Below are 17,145 nucleotides of genomic sequence, written 5' to 3'. Positions count from 1 at the left end.
ACCAAATGCAAGTGAACTACTTCTGGTAAATTGTAATCAATACATTATTTAATATTTTCATATTTGACCACCTCTCATTACCAGCATTGCACTTAATACTGAGCAGTAAAGGGAAAAAGCAAGTTTTTAACCTTCATTACTGATTTTCGTATCATTACAATTTTCTACAAAAAGGTCACTTGAAAAGAACAAGGTTTCCTATTTAATTTTATGTGTTCATTAACTATTTTTGTTAGGATATGCTCATTCTCCCAGTTCTTAACAGCAAAGTATCTGCAGCATAACTATTGACACCAGGGGCCCTCGGAGAGTAAAACTTTCAAGTCAAAGCATTTTTTCCAGTATGACATTTTATCCAAAATATACCCATTCATTGATTTTTTTCTTTAATGCCCAGTGCTCTCTGATTGGTAACACCATGTTTATTTAGACTGATATACTGTATTTAAATTAAGTAGGTGCAGTCAATTTCTGTGCAATGAACTGTAACTCACAAACACTGCTTTATGTAAATAATCATCCAAGTTGTTTAGAACAGTGATTCTTTTGAACAGAATTTTCAAGTAACTGTTCTGGAATATGAGTTTAGGAGAGCTCTTTCATGACAAAGTAAAGCTGAAATTTCAATATGTTTACACCTTGCACAGCAACAGTTACTTCAGTGAATTACTACAGCCTCCTTTAACAGGATTAAAAATAAGCATAATTTCTGATTTCTGTGAACAGGAAGATTGAAGTTCTCACTGCTCCACAGGTGTTTTGAGGTTTATTCACAATTGCTTGGGAAGGAGACATTTATACAAAGTAGAAATGTAACAACAATCAGCTGTGTTGAAATTAAAGTGTTTTTGTAGTCATCCCATGGACTTAAATTATATTAAATCATTGATTTTCAGTGATTAATCCTATAGGATTACAATACCTTGGAATATTAAACATGGAGAGAAACTCAGGATAAATAGAATGGGTAAACTGAGCTACCTTAAAAGAATAATATAATATTCCTTTGCTTTGACTCACACTTGATTAGAAAAAGTGAGTAAGTTTGATTAGTGCTTTTTTAAACCACTGAATATGACACCAAGGCAAAGAGATAGTGTGCAATGCAAACCAAAATAAAACGTTTACCAGCTCTGCAAAGTCAGCTGCTTCCAGATCACTCAGTGCTGTGTCAATTTCCATCTGAAATATTTAAACAGGACTTCTTAATAGGCATTTCCAAGACAGTAATTTCCCGTAATAGCAGAGGTTGCTTTCTCCTGCTGTTCTCAGATTAGAAGCCACAATACAAACAGAGCAGATAAAAATTTGCACCTACTTTTCAATAGTAACATCAAATACCAAGAACACCTTGGGCCATCAGATTAAAGAAAAATCCTTCTTAATTGCTGACTATCTCCCTTCTCTTTGAAACCCTACAATTTCTCTCCTTGTGTGCCTGCAAATGCACACAGGGGGTGTCACTCTTACTTTCAGGGTGCTTTCAAACATGATGTCTAGAACAAATCTCAAATCTGGTACACTACTGCATCCAACTGAGTTATCAGAAAAATCTTTTACACAATGGATCTACTTTTTTTCACACATTATCTTTGTTCTACTGAAACTGTTTTAAGTGTCCTTATTTCTGTAACTGCAAGAGCTGCTGGTTAATGTCAGTTTTATTAAGAGTACTTTCCTTCAAGAAACATGGTACTAGGCACTGAAACCCATGACATAAATGTGCTTCTTAAAGAAAAGAACCTAAACCTTGTAATTACAAACTTCTTGGGCCACATTAACAGGTTGCCTCTAATTGAAACACAGTCAGTTTTCAAACAGAGCAATGTCAGCAAGGCTGTTGGCAGTTGAAAGTTAACCAGTCTTTCAGCTTTTCCCCAGTCAAAATTTAAATGGCTTTCTGCCCAAAGAACTGACATTTTTAGTTTTATATTCCTTATAAGATATAAAGATCTTCACTAAAATGTTAACTGGAAATGTCATGTTCTGCAACGACGTTTTTCTGGAGAATATGAATGATCTCAAGACAAATATGGAAAGTGAAATCTGTATCATAAATATCAACAATGTTGTTGTCTAAATACCTTTAAAACTTACTATTTGGCAAGAAAGAAACAACCTGGAAGGTGAACTACAGAACAAAGGGCAATAGAGTCTCTCTACAGAAACCTGAGAGAGAATTAAAAACCCGATCTCTTTTCTGAGACACTCCATAAATAAGCACTTCTGTAGCGAAAATATATTTAACAGGGTGTTCATACGTATTATATAAGCAGAGGTTGGACTAAAATTATTGCAAACATATTATCCTGAAGCACATATTTAGCAGAAATGTATCTGGACACATACAACAGGGTAAATTAAAAAGAACTAAATTACTATCAGTGTGCAACTAAAGATAAAGGAGGAGATAAATCTCCTTTAAATGAGAAAAGAGAGAAGACCACACTACCAACAGAATTCTGTTTGGAAACTAATGGCATTGACTGATGCACAACTTGGAACATCCATGGTAACTTCTATTACTGAACCACAGCAAATCTGAAATAACTCTGCAAACCCTTGGAATAGTAAAGTTGAAAGACTTAACCCCTTCATCCCTTCCCCTGCAAACACACTCAAGAAAATTATAGAGTGGGGTCTTATTAAACATAAAAACCAGAAACCCACAAAAGTTCTAGTTAATACTGTGTTCAAATAAAGATCCTATAAATTACAGAATATGCCACTGCAGAAATAAGGTAATTTTGAACATTCAAACTCAGTCTTTTCACAATGCCATTCTGAGAAGCACTTTGAATTTTCCATGAAGTTCAGTAAGTACAACCATTAATTTCTTTTATTTGATGAAATAGTTCATTTATTTTATTGTTCATTTCTTTTATTGTTCATTTCTTTTATTTGACAAAATAGTTTTGAGTAATGGAGCTAATGATCAGCTCAGATTAAAATCATGATCTAATAACTAGAATTAGCCTTAACTATGTTATCTACAAACTTACAAATATTTTGGGTCTATCCATGAAAGAAAACTCTTGAAAACAAACACTACCATGACAAGACTAACATATCCTAAACCAGAATCACACATACTAAAGTAATGAAAATGACATTTATGACTGGCAGCTGTAATTCTATTTACAGTGATCTACCTTTTGTCTTACTACTGCTTCATACACAACTTAGTTTCTAGCTGGGAGGTAACCAGACACAGAGGATTGGTGCAGAAAAACTGTACCTGTATGTGTCAAACAAATTATATGGATGTTTATTTTGATCCTGCAACAGTCATTTATAACTCTCCTAAATTATAAGCTTTGGGCTTCTGGAGTAGTATTTCCCACCTGAAAAAATACTTAAATGGTCAAAATCAACCATCCATAAAGATACATACTAGAGGCTGCTTTCCCTACTCTATATCCTAGTTCTTAGAGATGTGTTTGTATATATTTTAAATAAAGTTTTAACTCCTTTGTCATCATATTCTCTTCCTAGATAACTTGAAAGCCACCAAACTACATTCATAATAGCAATCTGTTTTCTGTGGGAATGACAGTGTAGCTCCAAACTTGAATGAAGGATCTGGTAGGAAAAGGGATGGTCTTGGATGGGCAAAGGTAAATGACACAATAACAGCAGAAGATACTTGCATAGAGTTTTTGGTCTCTCATACACAAGTTTTTCCAGAGAGCTGTGAAAAGGACATTACCTTGGTTTCCCGAGGCAGTGTCAGCCAGTGCAGGCCAGGGAGACTGTCCAGAAACACAGCACTGCAGGCCTCGTAGTGCTGAGCACTGGTGCTGGCACTGGGCTTGAGCCTCGTGGGCTGAAGTGCCCGCTGGAAGAACAGGTTGAAAAAATGATCCAGGCGAGAAACATTTTCCTCCTGGCAAAAAGCACTGAACAAACATGAACTCCAAGTTAGAATAACATCGAGAAACTTGCAGCTTGTTTATATAACCCTCAGTGCTACACAAGTCTCTCTGCAGCATGATGCTACATTTGGATTTATTTTTAACATAAAAAAACCCCACCAGGCTAATACCCAAGCAGTACCTACAATTAAAGAACAAACTGAAGAAGTATGGTATCATAGTAGATGTGTTAGAGCAACTTAAGATGAGTCAAACATCAGTCTCATCCTTTTGGAAACTGAGATTTCTTCTTTTTCTTTCTCTGTGGCATATACACGTTAACCATGAGCTGAATGAAAGCAATTTTATTTAGGTTACAGTCAAGACTGAAAATTTTCTGGGTGATTTCCAAATGCAGAGAAAGACAGTCACTGACAAAGAGAATTGAGAAGTCCAGAGTGTTTACTTTATTAAAAACATAATACTGATTCATACGTATGTTTTAAAGACAGTGCTTGAACACAAAGGATAACATCTGCAGAGTGCTGCTGACAGCCACAGTGATTTAGATTATGTGAATGATTCAACCTAATCAAGAACAAAAGTTTTGTAAGTGACAAAGACTGTTTTAAAAGTGTCTTAGAAGTGTTTAGGCTGAAAGCAAAAGGCAAGAAGAACAGAATTCTGGTTTTTTTATACAAGAGTAAAGGAACATGCAAAGAAATGCCACATAGGCATGAAAATTAATGCTATTTGTCCTTCAGTGAGCACCAATGGAAAATGTGTGACTGAAAATACTTTTGAAAGAACTCACCTGTCCAAGGAACCATACATAAATGTCAAGGTCCTGACAACATCTTCAATCATGTTCCTCAGCTGATAAAGTGGCACACTAAAAACATAAAAATTAAAATGTACAGCAATGGTTATATCATCTTTACTATGAATAAGTGATCTTCCTAGAACACATGAATCTGTAATATTACTGATGTTATTCAGCGGTCTCTATGAAGTACTTGAATTTACCATATCCTAGAATATTACTGTTTTCTAACCCACAAGTATTTCTGATATCTTGCTCCCTTCAGAGGAAATGAAACTCCAATAATGGATATATAAAGATGAGAATACAGTCAATAAAAAAGTGGAATCACAGGTATGAAAAATAGTTTTAGCACAAAGAGCACACTGTAAGCCCTTTCTTGCTTTTTTTGTTATAATAGTTCAATTTGAGAACACAAAATAAAATTTAAAGGAAAACAAAACCTTTCCTTTGAAACTCACTTTTCTTCAGGAAGGCCAATTATGAGCAACTTGTCAGATTCTTTCCAGTAAACAACTTGAACCAGTTTTTCACATAAGAAAAGGGAAGAACTAGAAAAATTAAACCAGAAATATTTCTGTTAACAGTCTGAAGTTATAAAATTATGAGTTAAAAAAATTTCACCGAATTACAAATCCTAGTCACTGCTACCCACTACAAGGAAATTCCCCCAAATCAATGTACCTGCAGGCTGAGCAGTCCAACTTCAGGCATGTTGTTCTAGTTAAAATGCTACTGCCTAAACAACTTGAGTCACTGTGGTTTTGTCTCTGACTTGATACATAACCTATGTTTGCTGTACATGTATGTAAAAAGTAATAAAAACAGCAATACATTACATTTCAAATACTTTTACCTGATAATTTCGGTACCAGTAACATTTTCCAGTATGTCAGACAGTGTGAGAAATATTCCTCTCACATTTTTCAGTTTTTGGGATGCTTCAGACAGAGGATACCGATAAAGAATTTCTTGCTGTGAAGAAAGTTAGCTGTTAGTTAAGCAAAACAAAACCAAACCACTCCCCAAAAAATCCCCTCAGAAAACGAAGTTTTTTGGTTTTGTTGCAACAGGGTTTTTTTTAAACATGACAGCTTTTCTCATGGACTTTCATATGGTATTGAAACACACAGTCAGCTGCACAGCCATACTGGAAAGTTCTAAAATGCACATAAATGTTTCTGACACTTTTAAATTTTCTATTTTATAAAAAAGCACAACTTATTTAGAATCATTATTACATGGAGAAATGTAAAATGACAAACAGTGTGGCCACTGCATTTTACAGCTTTAAGTACACTGTTAACAAAGCTGATTCTAAGAGATAGGAAGAAATTATTTACTATGATGGTGGTGAGACACTGGCACAGGTTGCCCCGGGAAATTGTGGATGCCCCATCCCTTGAAGTGTTCAAGGCCAGGCAGGACTCTGAGCAACCTGGGATAGTAGCAGGCCTCCAGGCCCAAGGCAACAGGATGCAACTACATGATCTTTACGGTCCCTTCTAATACAAACCATTCTAGCATTCTGTGATTCTAATATTTGTATGGTTCTTTCAATGCTTAAATTCTGCTTAAATCATCATCAAACATACAGCTCTTCAAAACCAACAGTAAGAATATGGAAACTCCAGTCTCTCTATATAACCCTACCTAACTGCTTTAAATGTGCAGCATGAAAGAGAATTGAGGTATATAACATTAATAACATAGACTATTAACGTTTCTCACCAAACTTCTTGGCCATCTCTGTCAGCATACTCTTACAGAAGTCACCTTGAAGCTCACTAGACATAAGTATTTGTGACAATTAGTTTTCTTTTTCTAACTAGTTTTTTGAAATAAATTTTTTATGCAAGCACTTTCAAAAATTTTGTATTATTTGAGCAACCATAAAAATGTAGTAATAGGCAAACATGATTCCCTGTCCTTTATTTCTTTGTGCCAAATCATGATAGGCATGTATAATAAAGCATGTAATACTAAGCACACCCATTGCAAAGAGTATAGTAAATTATCATTCTGCACAAACAAAAGAAACATAGGCATGATTAACTTCCCTATTTATGTCACTAAGCACATTCAGCCAGTGCCAACATCCATTAGAAAATTTTCTTTCAGAAAGATCAAAAGAATGTGAAGTTTCAATACAGAAAGACCTGGAAAACTCTTCATTCTTATCCAATTTAATTAGCTGTATTTACAAATACTCATTAGAAGGATCTTTTTTTTCTGGAATCAATCCCTCAACTGGAGAAACCCTGCTGTTTTCTAATGACAGCACTGCAAAGGGCGAAGAGGAATTTTTTTCCACCCCTCACTATGAACTGGGGCCTTTACACAAAATTAATTTGCGAATTATCTGTACACTTTCCCAGGGAAAGAAAAGCCAACAGTAACAAAAGGGCAGAGCAGTGTCACTTCTGTATATAGTGATTTAGGAAAGTTCAGCACATGCCATCGTACCAGGTTAGCTGTTTCAAAGCAAGCCAAAAGGTCACAGGCCAAACACAGTGGAATTAATAAATGACAAGCCGCTCATTCCTTTAAAAAGTGTAAATCCTCCCTCAACCCAAAGATCCAGAGTTGGACAGACTCTGAACTAATGACTTCGAGTAACATCATCATGTAGGAGGAATATGAGAATTATTCCTTTTAAGACCTGGCATCACAAAAATCAGGTCAAACACAAGGATGTTATAGTTACACACTGGTACAAACAATGTATAATTGTAACACTGGCTATAAACTAAAATATAAAATACAGGATCAACCTCACTTGCTGAAACTGTTGCCCTCTGGGACACCCCCCATGGGCAAACACCCATCCCAGATGATTTCCAATACTGCTTTCTTTTATAGCTGAATAGACAGAGCTTACAAGTCTTAAAGCTCATTAATTCTATTTTTAGGTGCCAAAAGCTCACAAGTGGAAGAATTAGTTAGCAGTTCTAGTTGCCATAGTTTACATGGATGTGATCTGCATGCTGTGCCTCCTTCGGGTATGGGTAAATCAGTTTAGTAAATCGTATTTTTATCGTGCACTATGGCATAGGTGTATCGTAACTTCAGAGCTAACTTAAAGTACTGTTTAAACTAAATCTAGGACAGTACATCTGTAGGATATAAGTTGCTTAATGTTCAGTAAATTAAATAAAAGAGCTTGATTATACCAGCAAATCATCCCTCAACATTCGAGACTATTTGGGGCTGTGTAACTGCCAAGACTTCTCAGGAAACAATTATTGCATGGTGTGAAGGGACAACATGTGCATTACAATGCCTCTTTTACCTCTGCTCAATGTTTAGGATTAATCCTGTTTCTCAGGAGAGTATAATGAAATAATGGGGCAAGAAAGCAGTACTCCATTTACTCTCAAGTGCAGGAATGGCAATTAGGCATTTGCATGTCTATTCCCCTACCAAGAGAGGAATCAGAGACCCTGAAATTATTTTTTTAAATATTTCATAAAGTTTATGGGATCAAGAAAACACTGGTCTTTCTGTCTACAGCAACTGTCTGCAGGAGTTCTATCCACATAACATAGCAGACTTGAACCACTAAAATCTCAGAACTGAAGAAAAAAAGAACTATTTGAAATATATCTGAACTTTGATAAATAATCTTAAGTTTATTTAATTCACAGTCAAATGAGCTCTTATTTTTTATTATAAGGAAACACTAAAGAAGAAAAACACTGTGATATTGTATATTTTAAAGGAAGCAGTCTCTGGGTAGGAAAAGGAGCTTTGAATGGCGTTGCCTAATTGCTACACTACTAAAAAAACCACTGATAAGAGACACTTGTATAAACTAATTTCTGCTGAAGGTACCTCCCATGAAAAACTAATTTCTTACATGAGTTTGGGAAGAACTACAAACTAAAGCATAGTATCTTGCTTAACAAGCACACATTACCTTAAAATTATTACGTTAAGAGAATGACTTATCCTGCAAATCAAGTACTCCAGTTATGAAGCCATTGGATTTATGGTTGGCTAATAAGTTTTAATTACATCCACTCATCTGTCCATCCTGTCCTCTGACAAGACAGGCATGTTTCAGAAAAAAATATAATACTTAAGACAATGTACACACAAAAGGGCTGAATTAAAGTTGCACAAGTAATTTCTGAGCTGTCATCCACTTGACTCTGCAAACTTTACATTTCTTACATGATATTATAATCATGTAATTTTCAAGGGTTCTCCTCCCTAGCCCTGTCTCTAGAAAATAAAATTCCCATTACATGGTAACACTTTTTCTCCATCACACATCACCAACAGAAAAACATAGATTTGTTCCAATTGAAAAACATTCTAAAAGGAAGTAAAAGTATGTCAGAGAAGGGATGGAACTCTGAGTGAATCTAAGGATAAATTCCAGGAGAGAGAAAGCAAAATGTCTTTCTTCTCCTTGCCTTTCCATCACTGTCCTGCCATTCCAGTCCCTGAGGACTGGCAAAACTTGTGCTTTGTCTTTATTATCATAGATAACATCAGATCACCAGGGCACAATGCTAAATTTGAGAATTCGCACAAGGGGAGAAGAGTCTTTTTCCACAAGTCTGTCCCTAAAAAGTCTACTTTGTCTATTTGTCATTTTCAGATCAGACAAGAGGCCAAACTCAGCCCCCCACACTGCTTTGTGTCCTTGCATTAAGTGGTGTATTCGTAGCTATGGCTGCATCACGGACAACATCTATGCAAACTTACAGTGTACACTGGCAAAATTTTTCTGAACACTAAAAGGCAAGACATCTGAAAGGAATCCTTACAGAACAAAGGGAAAGCACTTCAGTAGCTCTAAAATGCTGTCCCAAGCAAGAATCAGCGACTGATTGCAACCAGCAGACAGGCCAGATTCCTCTAAAAGACACATTAGCATTTCGAAACAGGAGGAGCCAGACAGATGATGAATGCGACTGCCAACAGCTCCTGCTGGGGGAGTTTTTTTGGCTTGGCTTCGTTCAAGCAGGAGAAGCACTGACAACATCCCGTGGAGCATCTGAGAGACACCATGGCCCTGGTGAATGTACCTTGGCTTTGCAGTTACATCTCTGGCTGGCTGACCTTACGTGCTAACCCAAGAGAGTTTGAGTCCAATGTGAGTTTGTCGGCACTGATGCTTTTTTTTCTGCCTCTGGAATTTCAGGCCTTATCTCTGCCAAAATGGACATTTTGCAGATGACGCTTAGCAAGATTATTTATTCATATATTTATTTATTTAACATCAAATGTCACAGCAGTTGCTGTTGTCAGTTGTTACCTTTCACTTCACATTTATTTAGTCAGCCACATACCTCATCCTTGGATGTTTCAGAGTCCACTTTCAGTGTGAGGAACATGACAACATGAGGCACATCCGGTACAGCCTGCTGAAGGTCCATACTGTCTTCTCCCCACAGGAGCCTAATCAGATTCTTCATACTTGACTGTGCCTGTTTGTTCCTTTGCTGAGAAGTTCCTCCAGGCTCAAATACTGATGTTTCAAATGTAAGTTTAACCTATAAAGATAGTTAATTATTGTGAAAATGAGGCTTACATTTATGTCCCAATATCAGATGAAAGAGATGCAGTGTGAGCCCGTTAAGAGATTAAGTTTTCTCAGCTTTACTGAGAAAGATGCAAGCACACAAAAACTCCTGCTGTTTCAAGAAAACCAATTATACATTCAGCATTACATAACCCCCTATTACAAAGGACAAAGCCAGCTATTACATGCTCTGTGAACCATGTGAGTAAGCATGTGGTTTGTTGTGATTTCACGCTTAATTCTTATGGTTTTGAAAATGGAAAAATATACTTACTGCTCTGGGTTTGTTTGAATACAAACCCTCTATTACTCTGCCTTTGAAAAACACACAGTATTTGACTTATTTCAAAATGTCAGAACTTCCCTAAGTATATATCCTGAAGGCTCTTTCTTTGCCATTTTGAGTGCACAGGAAAACTGGTTTAAATTTACATTTAGACTGCGTGTGTGTGTGGCTCGGCTTCGTGAACAGATTTGGGCAGGGCTGTCCCCACGTGGCTGTGCCCTTCCAGCCTGCACAGTGCATTTTAGGTGAGGCTCAGCGTGCACAGAACTGGCCCCACCGTTTAAGTCCTGAGGTCCATCTGCCACGGCCGAGCGAGCTTGGACAGTGCCAGTCCTCAGGACTAGAACCTACAGCACCCGGCATTTCCCAGGAGGTCTCCCATCCAAGTACTAATCCGGGGCTGACCCTGCTGAGCTTCCAAGATCTGATGTCAGAAGGCATTTAACTGCCTTTTATTTAGACTGCAAACATCTGTTAAATTGTAACAGAAGCAATTCTTTCAATCTTTCATTTTCACTACGCTAACTTTTCTTGTTTTAACTGTAAAATTGGCAAATAAGAGTTTTGTTGCTGTATTTAACAATTTACACAACTACCAAGCAGCATAAAAATCGTTTAAATCCCTGGCTGCGCTGTCTTCAGAAGAAAAAAAATTCAAAGCACAGAGCATCCTTTCTTAAATAACAACTTAAGAGTTTAGATGATCAAACTTGCTTTGCCAAAGAATTATATGAAGGTTTTTGTTCTTTATTTCTCAAATAAATTAAACCCCAGGAATTTTAGAATAAACACATATTTCCTGACTCACAAGCAACACATAATCCAAATTATCTGGAAATGTTTCATGATTTGCTTTACAGATCTACTTTTTATGAGCATAGACTTACAAAAATTATATTTGTTAGTTCTGGTAGTGATGAAAGAGTAATTTTTTTTTTTGTGAATGAAGACTTTATCCTAAGTATGAAAGAAGGAGATGTGAGAAACATTTAGCTTTTGACTGAGCATAAAATTGTCATTTCCAAGGAGAAAAAATGGATTCATTTTCTTGGATGATACCTTTTTATCAGTGTTCAAAGTGACTGAAGATATATTTGGACTAATTGGGCATGCTCTCAGTTTCTCCTTTCATATGTTTTTTTACTCAAGGTTGTTTGTCTGCCTTAAAATACCCATAACTTGCCTATTGACTAGGAAGTTCTGACCATAACACATCACACCAAATCCCACCTCTCTCTCAAGTCAGTGACAGTTTAGTCTAAGGATTGATGCAATAAAAAAGGTTTCTATTTTCCCAACTGTGATAAATTTGAGAAGCCTAAGCAGAGGTAATGTATACATTTAAATGGAGATAATTTTCATAATTGTGTATGTTTATGCACATACTTCAAGAGGAGTGCCAGCAAGAAATAATGATGCTTTAAAACACCCACTGCCTGCCAAATTGGCTTGGAAAGAAGTGCCATCATCAACTTTTACAGCTACAAGATTTGTATCACTGGCTGCCACCTTCCCATTCCACTCCACTTCTCATGACTCTTTTCCTCTCCTATTTTGGCTCCTATCAGCTTTTTTCTCTTTTCTCTTCCTGTTCCCTGGAACAGCAGTGCCCTCAATCCTGCTCTCCTGCCCTGTCTTTTCTGACAGTAACTCATGCTTTGCCCTCTCCTCATTATTGCAGTTTTAATTCTTTACACTGCACATTAACAGGGCTTGAGGAACAGAAACATCCAACTAAGAAGCAACTGCCTTTTAAGACCCAGTAACTTGATAGTTCACAGTTTCAAAGGTGTATGTTTTCTTCTCCAGCATTCTGTTCTCTTTCTTTGTCACACCATCTGCATATATTTCAGAGAATTTTCCTCATACCCTGCTTAACTTCTTGCAGATTTCCTCAAGGCTCAATAGTTACTTCTCTTAATTTCTACTACATCTTGCCTGTGGACACTTACACGCAACATTTAGGCTCCAGTCTCTACACTAATGAAGCACAGATGTAATTTGTGCTGCAGTCTATCTTTTAGTCTCAGTTTTTAAAAAACCAAACTCAGTCTGTCTTGTCCTAGATACACAACCATACAGTTCTCCAGGGAAGAGCTCAAAAGAAACTGCACCAAACAGAACTTTAACTGTCCCTCCTCCTGAAGGCATCCATGCCGCCTTCCACATCACTGGAATAGAAGAGGACCAAGAGACCCTAAACTCCTATTTCTTTTTTTGTGGAGGAGAAATGAATCTTCACCCTGAGCAGTGCACAGGACCTGACTGAATATGACTACTAAAGTTCCATGTTATAATTACTGCCTATGAAACCTCCTACAGCTTTGATTGCATCTCTTCTAAAGAAAATCAGTTCAATGCACAGCAGAAAACAGAAAAGGAAATGACATGAAGAATGGAAAGAAAGCACAGAAAACATTAATATCCACTCTATACATCATGCTTACATTCTGAATACTTAAAACAGTTATCAAAAAGAATTTAGTCGAATGGCAAAAAGGAAGTGATGAAGGTGGCAGGAACAGCAAACTGTGAGGGACATGGATGGGAATTTTCTGCTTACGAAATACATGACCAAGGTGGAAAATTACAGTTCTCCAAAGCCATGCAATGATATGAAGAGTAAGACATGGACAGTTAACCTTTTCTCCTAACACAGAAACATGAGGGTATTAATTGCACTTAATTAGACCGCAATTTGAAAGCCAAGGATGAAGGATGTAACACCAATCAGTTACATAAATCACTGCTACAGCATGCTGTGGAGGTCAAAGACATTTTAAGAACTGGATTAACAAAAGAGAATGGGCAAACCTGTAAGTGATCCAACAAGCCCCTAATTATGAACTGCTGGAAGCTGGAAAATAATGATTGGAAGGGCACTGTGTATTTAATTGGTTTTTTAATACTCTTATACATTTGTCAGTGTTGAAAGATAAAATGTAGCTGTTACACTATCAGTCTGCCCCAGAAAGGCAAGATTTCTGTTCATCTGCAGGAAAGTGTATGGCTGAGAATATGGATTTTATTACAACCAGAACTGGCCTGCCTGCCATTTCCTGGTTTAAGTCTCTGTTTTCCATGTGCTTACTGTTTGCATAAAGGTAACTCAAAATTTCAGACTGAAATTTTTGGTTCTTTCTGTCTCAGGCTGAATAGTTTTACAAAGTCTTGAGTAAAATGGCTCCACAACTTCTGAATATCAGAGTAAGGAACAGTATATTCTTCATCTTGCCCTTCCTATTCTTTGTCTTGCAGTGCATAGAAACAGCAGCTATTTTGATTACACAAATGAAAAAGAAAAGAAGGACTGATATAGCATTTGGACTTCTATTGCTCAATAAATACACTAAAATGGTCCTTATGTGCCTAGATACAGTTGCTTAAACTGAGGCAAGTAAAACAAAATTCTGAAAATATAATAATGAGTGATGTTATGTCACATGCTGAAACTGAGAAAATCTAGGGAGTTAAGTTTTTAAAATTGATTCCAGCAATTTTTAACATTGAATCCACAAGAGCAGGGACTTCTCTTATGGAAATAACCTGTATTTAAGTAAAAAGGCTTTAAACTTCATCTTATTTGGTATTTTGCAAAGTAAGATGAATGAGAATACATTAACAATTTTGCTTGCATTACAAAATCTCGGATACAACAACCCTCTGTTTCTTTAGCAGCATGAACACAGTGTTCTACACTGTAAAAAAACCCCAGAACTCTGTATTTAAATCTGCTCTGGTCTATTCCAGCAATCTCTCTTCTGGCTTGACTCAAACTGCACAGTAGAAAAGGAATAATTGCACTTTAATAAAAGGGTTTGGAAAGCCAACATAACAAACTGTTACACATTTCAAGTAATTGCTGTCTACTTGACAGATTTACTGACAATGTAAACATAAACGTTGCATTAAAAGTGACTACTCTATAAAGGGCTGCATTGCATTTTACCAACAAGTAATACATATAATCTAGCAAGGATACATTTACATAAACCATATAATCTCTGCTATTTTAATCATTCTGTATCTAATAGCAGTTACAGCAACCCCATATTTGGTCAAAGACTGACAAGTTAAGTTTTTCTCCCATGGAGCTCTGCCAATACTTGACCACAACTCTGGTAGCTTCATATTCTCAAATACCTTGGAAAGCTTCCTGAACTGAACTCCCAGTACTCAGTCTCACTGCAGTTACAGATGGACTTCCACAGGCACTTGCACTACATAAGTTGCAAACAGAGGCATGATTAAGAAAACCTAAAATTTCCACTTTTTATCTCTCAACTGTAAAACATTTCTGTTATTATCATTACCTCATATAATCAACCTGACGAAAAACTACCATGAGACACTACAATTTTTAAACTGCTCCTTTTTGTATCTGCAAGTTGCAACTTTGATCTTGTCTTCCTGTCCACCAGGAAGTGGATTTAAGAAGAATAACTCAAAATACTAAATTTTATGCTATTAACATCCTAGATAAGTAACAACCCTCCTGGTTTAGTTCTGACATAGCTATCTAATTCTTTATTAGTTACTTAATTCTTCATTATAGATCCAAAATTATTATTCAGCTAGAATAAAAGATATATGCAGTAGATTTGGGGGAAAGAAACATTATTCATCAGGTCAGTTTTTTGGATTTTTTTTCTGTCAACTTTTTTTACTGGCTTCTATCAATTTTCATCACTGTTAGGTTTTGAAAGATCTTTAAAGTATTTAATCTAAAAGCTCATAAAACCCCAAGAATTTCTTCAATTTAAATATTAAAGCAGTATCAATTTCTCCACTTAAATGCTCTTAAATATTTTTAATAGCACTATTTGTTAATTCAGGCTTGTTTTTATTCTCTTGTCGCTTGTATCTTGCTTTATAAAAAGTATTTCCACAGCAATTATTACCATTTTAAGAACAGTAATTGACAAAAAAAAGCCACTACTATTCTGCTGACATATTTATTTTTTAAGCTAGACATCAATATCTTGCCTCATGCATGCTTGTGCCAGACTGCACATCTCCAGCCCTATGTTCTGTCTCCTCAGGAGAAAAAGGCTAGAAATAATATTAACTTTGTTACAGAGAACATTGGGAATAAATGTTCAACTACTGTACCTGCATAGGACCTGGAATGCAAGACAAAACCCTTTCTATATTTTCAGAATTCACATCAACATCATTTACAGCAACTAGAGCATCTCCTGGATGTGAAACAAACAAAAAGCAAGAAAGTTAGTTGGTATCACACCACAATAAAAAGCCAAAGTGTCTTGTTTTTAAAATTAATATGACATTCAAACAGTCATAAATGTATATTCGTTACATTTACAAAGATGGTTTCCACATGCAACATTTACTGCATTTAGAAACATTGGTCTGTTACCTCGAGGCTCTTAAGGCCTTACTGGCGTGCTTGTATCATTTTACAAAAATCACCAAAACACAGAATGGTTTGGGTTGGAAGGGATCTTAAAGCCCATCTCATTCCAACCCCCTTGCCACGGGCAGGGACACCTTTCACTATCCCAGGTTACTCACAGCCCCATCCAACCTGGCCTTGAACACTTCCTGTTTCTTTGGGCAAGCTCTGCCAGGGCCTTACCACCCTCACAATAAATAATTTCCTCCTAGTATCTAATACAAATTCATTCTCTTTCAGTTTGACTTCCTTTCCCCTTGGCCTCTCACTACCCTTGGCCCTTGTAAACAGTCTTTCTCCATCTTTCTTGCCACAATCAGGTCATCCCAAAGCCTTCTCTTCTCCAGCCTGAACTATCCCAATTCCCTCAGCCTTTCCTTACAGGAGAGATGCTCCATTCCTTTGATCATCTTGGTGGTCCTCTGATGTAGTAACTATCAAGACTCTTCCCTCCACCCAGGCTTATATCATTCTTGTTACCTGAGCAGAAAACACAACAATTTCACCCATCAGGTTATTTCTGTCCCCTCACCCTCTGAAACTACCTTTGTTCACTTGCCAATCCTTTCCAGTGCTACTTCCACTGATACAAACACTGCTCTTCCCAAGAGCACAGTTAAACTCACTCTTCCTCCTGTAACTGCTTACAAGTTCTAGGCCATCACTTACACCAAAGGTTTCAAGTGTTAGCTGAGCCTAACTCTGGGAGAATCCCACCACACTGAGCCCCTCTCCTTGAAGCAGTCCTGGCAGGTATTGGGCATATTAGTAACTCTTAGCTTAGTTTGCTGAACTGGCAGAAAACCATTCATTCTTCCTCATTTCTCCTTTTTCTCTCAGGCCACATCACAATTTAGTCCTTTCCCTTCTTTTCCATTCTCGTCCACTGCTGTGGGTTGTTATTCTGCTCTCTCCATGCTTTTATCTGCCAGTTCTTCTTGCTTAACAGCATCTTGCATTTTCTACATCTGACACTCTTACCATCACTGGAAACGGGAGAAAAAAACCTCAGGATCCCAAAGAAAAAGTCATTAACTGCAAATGGAAGAGGTTTGAAAAATTAAAGGCACTAGTTGTGAAAGCAAACAGAACCAAATTAGAGTTTACAAACTTAAATCCACATTCAAGTTTAAAGTACAAACATCAAACTGGGATGTCTCTCTGAAGGAAAATACTCTCAAAAAGTATCCCTGTGATAATTAGTTGATAACCTCTGCTTCATCCCCCTCA

General features: G+C 36.8%; 1 protein-coding gene across 2 annotated transcripts in view; it reads right to left on the bottom strand.

Moving 5' to 3' along the window:
• The window catches only part of INTU (inturned planar cell polarity protein), a 43,111-nt gene that overhangs the window by 7,875 nt on the left and 18,091 nt on the right, over window positions 1–17,145 (bottom strand). For both annotated transcript variants that reach the window (XM_071555561.1, XM_071555560.1), the window contains exons 3-9: window positions 15,612–15,697; window positions 9,981–10,184; window positions 5,534–5,652; window positions 5,139–5,228; window positions 4,669–4,746; window positions 3,710–3,899; window positions 1,129–1,182 (exon numbers count right to left, since the gene is read on the bottom strand). In XM_071555561.1, coding sequence (XP_071411662.1) covers window positions 1,129–1,182; window positions 3,710–3,899; window positions 4,669–4,746; window positions 5,139–5,228; window positions 5,534–5,652; window positions 9,981–10,184; window positions 15,612–15,697 — 821 coding nt within the window. The remainder of the gene's footprint in view (window positions 1–1,128; window positions 1,183–3,709; window positions 3,900–4,668; window positions 4,747–5,138; window positions 5,229–5,533; window positions 5,653–9,980; window positions 10,185–15,611; window positions 15,698–17,145) is intronic.

Source organism: Pithys albifrons, chromosome 5 (assembly GCF_047495875.1).
Source record: "Pithys albifrons albifrons isolate INPA30051 chromosome 5, PitAlb_v1, whole genome shotgun sequence".
NCBI classification, from domain to species: domain Eukaryota; kingdom Metazoa; phylum Chordata; class Aves; order Passeriformes; family Thamnophilidae; genus Pithys; species Pithys albifrons.
The sequence above is the reverse complement of the archived record's forward strand: the minus strand, read 5'-3'. Positions and strand labels throughout refer to the sequence as shown.